The sequence below is a fragment of the Marmota marmota genome, unplaced genomic scaffold, assembly GCF_001458135.2.
Source record: "Marmota marmota marmota unplaced genomic scaffold, marMar, whole genome shotgun sequence".
Taxonomy (NCBI): Eukaryota; Metazoa; Chordata; class Mammalia; order Rodentia; family Sciuridae; genus Marmota; species Marmota marmota.
The window spans coordinates 1317837-1328667 of NW_025999969.1; the positions used below are offsets into that span (position 1 = coordinate 1317837).

The 10831-nt window shown below is 34.4% G+C and overlaps 1 protein-coding gene across 2 annotated transcripts in view; it reads left to right on the forward strand.

The window, feature by feature from the left end:
• The window catches only part of Vps8 (VPS8 subunit of CORVET complex), a 254264-nt gene that overhangs the window by 41661 nt on the left and 201772 nt on the right, over window positions 1-10831 (forward strand). For both annotated transcript variants that reach the window (XM_048804017.1, XM_015499948.2), the window contains 3 exons: window positions 1259-1366; window positions 5377-5457; window positions 8522-8692. In XM_048804017.1, coding sequence (XP_048659974.1) covers window positions 1259-1366; window positions 5377-5457; window positions 8522-8692 — 360 coding nt within the window. The remainder of the gene's footprint in view (window positions 1-1258; window positions 1367-5376; window positions 5458-8521; window positions 8693-10831) is intronic.

A 10831-nucleotide genomic window follows, 5' to 3' on the forward strand; every position in this document is an offset into this window, starting at 1 on the left:
TCTGAAATGTTACTTTAGGAAATGATACTTCCCAGAATGTGCAGTTGGCTCTATATATTTGTGGGTTTTGCATCCACATGGATCTGATCAACCACACATCAAAAATATTCAGAAAAAAATTATATATCTATAGTGAATATGTACAGACTTTTTTGTCATTATTTCCTAACCAATAAAGTATTACAAGTATTTGCATAACATTTATATTGTATTAGGTATTATAAATAGTGTAGACATGATGTAAAATATGTAGGAGGATATGCATAGGTTATATGCAAATACTATGCTATTTTATATAAGGGACTTGATTGAGCATTATGGATTATAGATCCATGGACAGAGCAGGGATCCTGGAACCAATCCCCCTAGCTACCAAGGGACAACTGTATTATTCATACCTCAGGTTAGCCTTTCCTGCTTGGTTTTTCAGAGAGTGTGATCTTATAATGTGCATATAAGGAAAGGTACTGATGGAATGGCATGGAGCACAGGTCTCTGCTAGTTCAGAAAGTATCCCCTATTCTGAGGGAGCTTAGCTTGTTTTCTTGTTGGTACCTTGTATATCTCGGGGCACCAGAGTCTGTCCTTTTAGATGGCAAAACTGGCTTAGATTGTTGTTAACATTTCTTAGGTTAATTTCATTAGCAAATTGAAGTTTTTATCACAGTATTATATATTTGCATCTTTTTTGTTTGTTGTATTGGTATTTTCCCAACATTTTTTAATGAGTGTTTTCAAACAAATAAAGAAGTTCAAAGAATTTTTTATTAAATCTTTGTATACCTGCCATTGTCATTTTACTGTCCTGTATTGTATATCTACACATTTATTCATCTGTCTACCTATCAGATTATTTTAGTTTTTTTATGTATTTCAGAGTAAATTGTAGAAATCAAAACTCTTTTTCCTTAAGTATTCAGTGTGCATAGCATTAACTAGAGTATTTGTTTAGGTTTTTTTTTTTTTTTGGTATAAAATTTATATACAACAATTATATAAATCTTTAGAGTACATTTGCTGAACTTTGACAAATTCATATATTTTTGTAACCAAAACCTCTATCAAGATATAAAATATACCATCAACTCAGAAAGTTCTCTTGTGATATTTTCCATTTAGTCCCTGCTTTGTTGGAATTTTTATGAGAAGTTGGGCAAGGTTTTATCAAGGATCACTAGTCTGAGTTTTTTCTTTGTTATTCTTCTGTTAACTATGATGAATTATCTCCACCACCGCCCTCTTCCTTCTCCTTACTTAGATGGATCCTTCTAGTGTTCCATTGCTTGCCTGGCACTTTGTGGCTGTGCATAATTATGTGAATCCCATGCTTGCTTTCTGCAGAGGAGATGTTGTTCATTTTCTACTGGTAAGTCCTAATAATGATGGTATGTCTTTTATAAAGTCTGGTATCATAATTTTTTTTTTTTTTTTTTTTTTTTTGAGAGAGAGAGAGAATTTTAATATTTATTTTTAGTATTTGGCGGACACAACATCTTTGTTTGTATGTGGTGCTGAGGATCGAACCCGGGCCGCACGCATGCCAGGCGAGCGCGCTACCGCTTGAGCCACATCCCCAGCTCTCATAATTTTTTTTAATGATTCATCAGTAATTTAAATTGTGTCAAAGAAATATATCTTATAAGTTTTTGGAGAAAGAGTGACCTATTTAATTTTATTTAAAGCTTTAATATAAAAAAGACTGATCTATAACTCTTCATTGTTTGTTTCTCAATTCTCTCTCTTTTGGCTGACAAATAATTAATGGTTTATATATGTAAACATGAATGTGAACATGTCTGTTTTAATGCTATCTACCTATATATCTGTGTATTAGAGAACAAGTATCATTGAGCATTGGCTGTGTTCTCAACATTTTGATGAACAAAAAGCAAATGAAGATAAATTGGGATATTTTTATTTATTTTTTATTTTACTGTCCTTTATTGTAGAGCTATACATTTATTCATCTGTCTACCTATCAGACTATTTTAGTTTTTTTTATGTATTTCAGAGTAAAGTGGTAGAGCTCTTGCTTAGTGTGCATGAGGCCCTGTTAACTCCCAGCACCACAAAACAACAAAGAAACAACAATAAATAAAAACCTCTCCACTTGCTGTTACCTCCAGCTCCTGGAGGTATTCAGTACTCTACCATCTGTCTCTGTGAATCTGAGTCTTCCAGGTACCTAGTACAAGTTGTATAATGCAGTTCCTGCATTAAAAAAAAAAAAAAAAAAGAAAGAAAGAAGGAAAGACTAAAGTAGTGTTTTATTCTTTCACATAGCTTATAATATTGTCTGAAATACAAAACAATTATTTTTGTTACCAATAGAGAAAATAGTTTATGCATTGAACTATGTGATGAGAATTAAAAGTTGATATAAATTCTAGTTCAAAGAGATTAGAATGTTCTAGAGAGACTTTATAGGATTTGGAGGAAAGGAGATAAATTGAAGTCATTGAGCTGAGACTGTACCCTCTTCTCAGGTTCCTAGCTCAGTGAAGCAAGTGCACCACTATCCACCTAGTTTCTTCAGCAAGAAACCTAGGAGTAACAGTTCATTTCCTTTCTCCCTTCAGACATGCTCCGTCACCAAGACTGTTGACTCTATCTCTAAATGTTGATTTTCTCCTTTTTTGTCTACTCCACTGCTGCCTCCCAGTCTAAGCCACATGGATTGCTGGCCTAGACTCCACAGTAGCTTCCCAACAAGTCTGTGGGAATGCCTTTACATATGATGTCACTTCTGCAGGGAAAGCTCTGTTTTCTCTTCCACTTATCCTAGCTTAAGAAATGTTCATGGAATTAATGATAGGGAGAAACCTATGGTAGAAAATAAAATTGAATGCATAGGTAGATCTAGGTTAAGGGTTGGCAAACTGTGACCCCCTAGGCCAAATCTGGATAGTTATCTGTTTTTATAAACAAATTTTTAGTGGAACATTGCCATACCCTTTCATTTTTAATATCTTTGATTGCTTTCTCACTGTAGTGGTAGAGTTGAGTAGATGTGATAGAAGATTGCATAGTCTATAGCCTAAAATATTTGCTCTGGAACTCTTCAGAGAAAAAATACCCCTGATTTTGATTATAAAATGATTAGCCTAGACTGGTAATGGGGAACCATCATAGGTGAAGACGTGATGCAAGTTGTATTTAAGGAAGACCAGTAGCAAAAAGAGTATAGAAGCCAGGTGCCATGGTGCATGCCTATAATCTCAGTTGCTCAGGAAGTTGAGGCAGGAAGATTGCAGGATTTTTTCAAGGCCAGAATTTGTTCAAAACCAGCTTCAGCAACTTAGCAAGGCCCTAAGCAACTTAGTGCAACCTTGTCTCAAAATAAAAATTATAAAGGGCTGGGGATATAACTCAGGGGTTGAGTGCCCCTGGATTCAAAAAATAAAAACAGCATAGAAGACAGTAGGGAAAATGAAGGATTTGCTCTCATAATAAAACAGGTACAATGTGCTTAAACAGAGATGGTTGGATATAGTGAGTTAAGGGATGATTCCCTGAAAGACAAGGCTTGTTATCCTGTGGGATCTAGGGCTGAAGAACATAATTAAAACATCACATGTCTACATTTTAGAGCCAAGAAATATTCAAAGGGAGATTGCTTGGTTAGCAAATGATTAGGAATGATTTCAATATTGAGTTGAAAGTGAAAAGTGGGACTCTCAAGTGTTATGTCAGGGGGTGTTCTATGAGGAAATGTCAGGTCTGAAGTACAAATGAGAATTTTAAGACAGGAGTTATTGGAAGCCCTCAACATTAAAAGCTAGAGCATACATGGTATATTAGGCAGCTTTCCGTGACTATAAGAAAATATCTGAGATAATGAACCTAAAAGAGGATAGGTTTTGCATCATACTTTCAGAGGTTTCAGTCCATGGTTGTTGGGCTTTGTGCCTTTTGGGCATGTGGTAAGTCATTATATCCTGCTGGGGAGCAAGTGGTAAAGCAAAGGAAGAGGAAGACCAAAGGGAAGACCATTGGACATATCAAGAACTTTTTCAGTTGGAAAAAGTGGAATGGATATAGAAGCTAGATTGTAGAGCCTTGTTAACGAAATGGGTCTTTAGAAGAGCAAATTCAAACAATCATAGTGTAAAAGGAAAGAGTTTGGTTAGTTATCTGTAAGGAATAAATCAAGGACAGGGTTTTGGGGGGATTGTTTTATTTTTTATTTGAAGATGAAATCAGAAACATATTTGAGAACAAATGCAAAGGGCCCTTAAGATATTTTGGGGGGAGTGTGGTGCTGGGGATTGAACAGGGCTTTGCACATGCTAGGCAAGCAATCTGCCACTGAGCTATGTCCCCAGCTGCAAAAGAGCCCTTAAAAGGGGAGGATTAAATGTGCCAGCAAAGGAGGAGCAACATTGAACAGTGACGGAGGGGATAGGAGTTAGAGGTGTTACAGATAAAGTGTGATCTTCAAGGACTTTGGAAAATCTTAGGGGAATAGGCAATGTGGGTGTTGATGTTTCTAGTTTATCATATGCACTTTCATCATATGCAACATATGATCATTTTACCAGAACGTTGTTTCACCTGGGGCAGGTAATTTAGTGAAGTAAAGATGACTGTATGAAGGGCCCACATTAAGTGATTTCAGTTTTTTTTAAGGTAATAAATGAAGCCAACACTGCAAGTGGTGGGACTAGGAGGCAAAGAGCAATTGAGACTTAAAAGACATCTAGCACACTACTGTGGAAGCATTCAAGAAAAACAGGTTGAATTGAATGTTGTGAATTCCAGGTGGCCAGGTTATCTTTTGCTTTATTTTTCTTCTTCACGATTCTGTTACCTTGGAGCAGAAGTGGAGAAAGCAAATTATGAGGATGGTTGAGGATTACACAGTATGTATGTGTGTGTGTGTGTATATATATATATATACACACACACACACATAGAAATAAAATATTGATACTAGAGTTCTTTTGGGAAATTTTGGGTTGTGTGAACTATAATATTATTATAGTTTAGAAAAATACATATTTGTTACTTTTAGCTTCTGTTGCTTTTTCTTTTTTAATAAACTTTTGTTTGGCTTTACACATGTCACCAATCCCATCTTATTTTCTAGCTATATACAATTATTGATGTGGTGGATTTAGGTTATTTTGAGTTATGACAGAATAAAAATCATATTATAGCATTTGGCAACACTGACAGCTAGACCACTAACCAGACATTCCTTGAGTTTTGGTACAGATCACAGAGCAAATGATTTTTCTAAATTTATGTACTGGTTTCTCTAATTATCAGTATTTGGGGCTTGTCTTTATTGAATGGGAATCATACTCTAGGTAGTGTATAATTAAATACTTCAAACAATAACTGATGTTTAGGTTGTTTTCATTTCATCATCAGGTTAAGAGAGATGAATCTGGAGCCATACATGTGACTAAACAAAAGCACCTTCACCTATACTACGACCTCATCAACTTTACTGTGAGTATCATTCAAACTGAATGCCCCCATTGATTTCATGCAGTTATTTTGAATACATGGTGTATTAAAGCTAATAGGAGTTCTGCCTTGAACAGAAGGATCATATACATACAGGCAGAAGTGAAATCCTGCTTATATTGAATGATGCCACATAATTATTGCCTTTTGGCCTGATGTTTTGTTGAACACATAAGACCAGGCAATTTTTCTTTGATGTCTTGATTAATTCAAAGAGAAGTCTGGGTTCAGAAGTATTTAGATGACTTTCTTTAGGATTATTGTCCCATTTTCTCTGTGAACACACTTTTGTATTTCTGAGCTTGTCCTAATGAGTTTAGGAGATTAAATTACTATTCTTGTGGTTAAAAACTCTACTGAGTTCTCTCTATACCTTATATCTCAGTTCTGAATGACATCTTGGTTGTTTTTTTTTTTTTTAAAAGCTATCTTTTTTTTATCAAATTTTATTTTTTTATTTTTCAAGTGTATTAGTTTTTAGTGTATTAGTGTATTAATTTTGAGAATAGTGGAATTACAGTATTTTTTATTTCTCTCATTACTTTTGTTTTTAGGACATCAGTATCTGATGTCCATTGAAATATTCTGTACATGCATGAATATAGGCAGCCCTGAATATAAGGGAAAACCTCATTTTTCCAATAAAAAGACTAATAAAATTGTTTTTCCCTCCAGTTTTGTAATGTATAATTTTCAGGATACAGATGAAATATATATGTTTTTTATGATGTATGACTTATTAATTTAATTGCATATTGCATTTTTTACCCCCAGAGACAGAGTCTTGCTTAAGCACGTCTCAAATTCGTAGGCTTAAGCAATCCTTCCTCAGCCTCCCAAGTAACTGGGACTACAGGCTTATACTTCTGTGCCTTGCTTTTATTGTTTTGAGACAGGTCTTACTATGTTCCTCAGAGTGATCTTGAACTCCTGGGTTGAAGTGATCCTCTTGCCTCAGCTTCCTAAGCTCTGGGACTACATACAGGGACCATTGGGCCTGTCCCACTTTACATTTTGAACTCACTGATAAACTATTGATTTAGAAATAAGGTCGAGCATCCTTAATCTGAAAATCTGCAAACTGAAATGTTCTAAAGCCCCAAACTTTTTGAGTGCCAATTTGATGGCACAGGTGGAAAATTCTACACTTGACATCATGTGACAGGTTTTAGTTAAAAATGCAGGTATGCCAAAAATATTGTATAAAATTACCTTCAGGCTATGTGTATATGAAACATAAGTGAATTTCGTATTTAGATTTGGGTCCCTTTTACAAGATATCTCATTATATATGTAAATATTTCAAATTCCCAAATGAATCCAAAACACTTCTTGCCCTAAATATTCCATCTAAGGGATATTTAACCTGTAATATTTTTTTCCACACGTGTTTTGTGAAGTAACTTTGTTCAGATTTTTGTAATACATCATTGTCTTTCTTACCACCCAAAACCCTGTTGAATCATCTAACACAATTTTGTAGAATTCATGATCATCACTTCTGTTTAAGATGATTGAAATACAATGTTTTAAACATCTTCCTATGAGTATGTAACTGTAAATTTTTTCACAATCACAAGTAGCCATTCTTTCAATAGTAGGTCAGTTGGTGATTTCATTTGTCCTTTGGCAGATCCACGATGTGACCATTAACTATATTATTTTATAAATGACCTTTAAAAGGACTGTTTACAACACTGTCAATATTTGCAGTTGTGAGGTTGATTGCAGGAATAATGTCTAAACTTAATTCTTTCTGTGATTTTCTCTTTCTTTTAGCCAGGTGACCCTTTAAAGTACCTAAAATCTAGCACCGATTTAGGATTGTATAAGGGTAGAGTGTCTTTCCTAGAAGATACTTTGTTTTTCAAATTAATCAAGAGAATACCTTTTAAGAATTCTTTGTAAACATTTTGCTTATCAAATTTCCTTTGTCTGACAAAGATTGAGATGAGGGACCTTTTAGTGGCTACTCTACAGTGATCGGCCATAACTGTAGCATATGCTAAAAGAAAACCCATTTTCAATTTAGTTTTCTTTGATATGGCATTATGCAAATAATCTAATAAATGGAATAGGTTATACAAATATATCAGTGTAAACACTTTGTTCTACTTGATAATTCTGATTGAGCAGATTTTAAGATTTCATTTATTTCTTGGAGAAGGATTGTGCTTTCTAATTTTCTTTTTGAAAATAAGAAATCTTATTTTACACATAACTCAAGAAATTTATCAAAATGGTATTGTTAAGATTTCTTTTTTTTTTTTTCTCTTTTTAGTACCAGGGATTGAACTCAGGGTCACTTGACCACTGAGCCACATCTCCAGCCCTATTTTGTATTTTATTTAGAGACAGAGTCTCACTGATATGCATAGCACTTTGCTTTTGCTGAGATTGGCTTTGAACTTGTGATCATCCTGCCTCAGCCTCCTGAACTGCTGGGATAGGCATGCATCACTGTGCCCAGATAAGATTTTTAAAATTATTAATTTAGTATTATTTAAATTACAATGGTGTTTATTAAAGAAAATTCAGAGGATACAAAATAACAGAAAGACAACTCTCCCTTAATTTTTAGGGAGTTTAGAAGGAATCATATGTTTCAAAAGCTTCTGTTTTAAAATATGCATTGCTTCAGTGCTAGCAATCATCCTCTGACCAGGTAGGTTTATGAAGTTAAATTTTCTCTTTTGTTTAATTAATATAAAAATCAGAAATGTGAAGTTTGTCATTGCACTGAAGTCATTTGTGCCAATCCACTTTAAACAAAACTTATAAAATCCGATATATTCTGTAATCTATTATAGCCTTTAGTCAGTCATCTCTTACACTATTAAAGTGTTATTTTAGCACTGTGAAAATTCAGTACTATTTTTCTCTGGACTGTTACTGAATAGTTCTTGCCATGATTGTGTTACCATGTTTTAAGTTATTAAATAGATAAAGTCCTCGATGTAATTTAGCTGAATGGCCAGACTTTCTTCTCCTGAATGATGATGTGGGCTGGACCTCACTTTTATTTTGTTGTGTGCTTAAATTGCAGTGGATAAACTCTCGTACAGTTGTGCTCTTAGACAGTGTAGAGAAATTGCATGTGATTGATCGGCAGACACAAGAAGAACTGGAAACAGTGGAGATCTCAGAAGTTCAATTGGTATATAACAGCAGCCATTTCAAGTCACTTGCCACTGGTGGAAATGTCAGCCAGGCTTTGGTAAGGGTAATCCATTATTTTAGTGTTACTTACTTTGATAAACTTGGTGTTTTGTTGTTTTGTTAAAGAAATAGGAAGTTATGGGGACTATTTTCCTGTCTTGAGGTGTTTCTTTATAAGCCACTAGCTGGAAATAAATGGGTGTGGAGGTATTTGTAGATATCAGGATGTGAGCCAAACCTGTTATTTTTTCTTCAGATATGTCATTAATTTAACTTAATACCAAAGAGTTATTAACTTTTATACTGAAAAGTGAGTGAAATTGAGAATTTGTCCTTGTACATGACTTAATTTGAATTGATAAAATATTTTAGGAAGTTCAATTTGGTAACAATAAGCCTGGTACATTTAAGGGACAAGTGGCCTACGAGACTTGACCAGAAATGGTAGTGGTAGGTATTGAAAAGCACAGATGGCTTTCAGAGAAAGAAAATTCTTTTAGGGCAGGTGGTAGATGAAGTATAGGACCTTAAAGAGGGGAAAATAACACAAAATTTATGATCTTAGTATTAATTTTACTCTTATTATAGGCAACTACAGTTACAGCCTTAAGCAGTTTATATAAGTAGTTTATAGTTAACTCACTTTGAATCATGATCTCATGTTTCCTACCATTAATCTTTAAATAAGAAAAATAGACTGATGTAAGACTTTCCTGGGTGATTTCTTGAAAGAAGTAGTAATGACGATCATATTTAATGAAAATCTGTAGCATGATATATAGGCATTGCTTAAATTTCTTTTAACTTCAAAGCAATATACATATATGTATGCATGTATATATTATGTATGTATATATATGTATACACACACACACACACACACACACACACACACATATATATATATATGGGTGTTCCAGTTCCACAATTTTTAAAAATATTTTTATTTGTTATTGATGGGCCTTTATTTATCTATTTTTTTATATGTGATGCTGAGAATTGAACCCAGTGCCTCACACATGCTAGGCAAGCGCTCTACCACTGAGCCACAACTCCAGCCCCCAGTCCTACAATTTAAAAACCAAGAAAATCCAGAATAAGAAATGATAGTGCAATAGGATTCACTAAGGTAATAATAATTACTAACCGAAATAGGTATTTTCTTTCACACTTTGAACTTGAACTTTTAGCCAAGATGGACTAATGGGGATTGGATTTACTCTCTTCTCTAAGATAATCAAAAGTAATAATAATAATAACAATAACTGTGGGAAAAAAAAAGAAACTGTAGTTCTCAAGACATGGCAATGTCTGACAAAAGAGAGAACAAATGATGTGAGCTCTGTGATTGCCCTAGCTTCCAAACCTGAATATCTCTGGGCTGTGTCTCAGGGAGGAGGAGCTCATCTGGAGCCTAGAGGACTCCATGAGTTGAGGAAACAGAGCTGAAACTGCGGGAAGATAAAGGTGAACTGAGTTTGCAGTGTAGCATACCAGAGAGGAGAATCCTATCAAAGAATTTCCCTTGAGTATTTAGCAGACTTCTGATCAGCAAATGCGTTTGAAGATAATACCCAAGGATGGGGAAAGCACTGGAAATGTTTTGAAGGAACTGTATCTAGTGCTCAATCAGGACCGAATGTAGTTCTTGTAACATGAGTTAGAATGGGGAGCTTCATCATTCACAGAGCACTGGATAGAGTCTCTAAAGGCATCTTACCTCAGTAGTGGGGAATTAGGACTAAAGTAAATGCTCTATGGGCACTAACAAATCTTAAAAGCAAAATCAGAAAGGATCAAACTGTTTCCAAGTAACGTAACCATCCCCAGAACAAAGCACAAGACTATTGACAGAATACAGAAATCTCCACAATCCAATAAGGTAAATTCACAATTTCTGTCCTTCAGTTAGAGATTACTAAGTATGGAAAGAGGAAGAAAAATACAATCTATAATAGGACAAAAAATCAATCAAAAGTAACTCAGACCTGACATAGATATTAGAATTATCAGTCAAGGATATGCTGAGCTTCTTGAATGGGTTTACAATTTTAGGAAGTTTTTATGTCCCATGTGTCCAAAATGTTAGAGACCTAGGCTGTCTTTAAAAAGATGCTAATATGACTTCTAGAAATGAAAACTATAGTGTGTAAGACCAAAAAAAAAAAAAAAAAAAAAAAAAAAAAAAAAAAAAAAA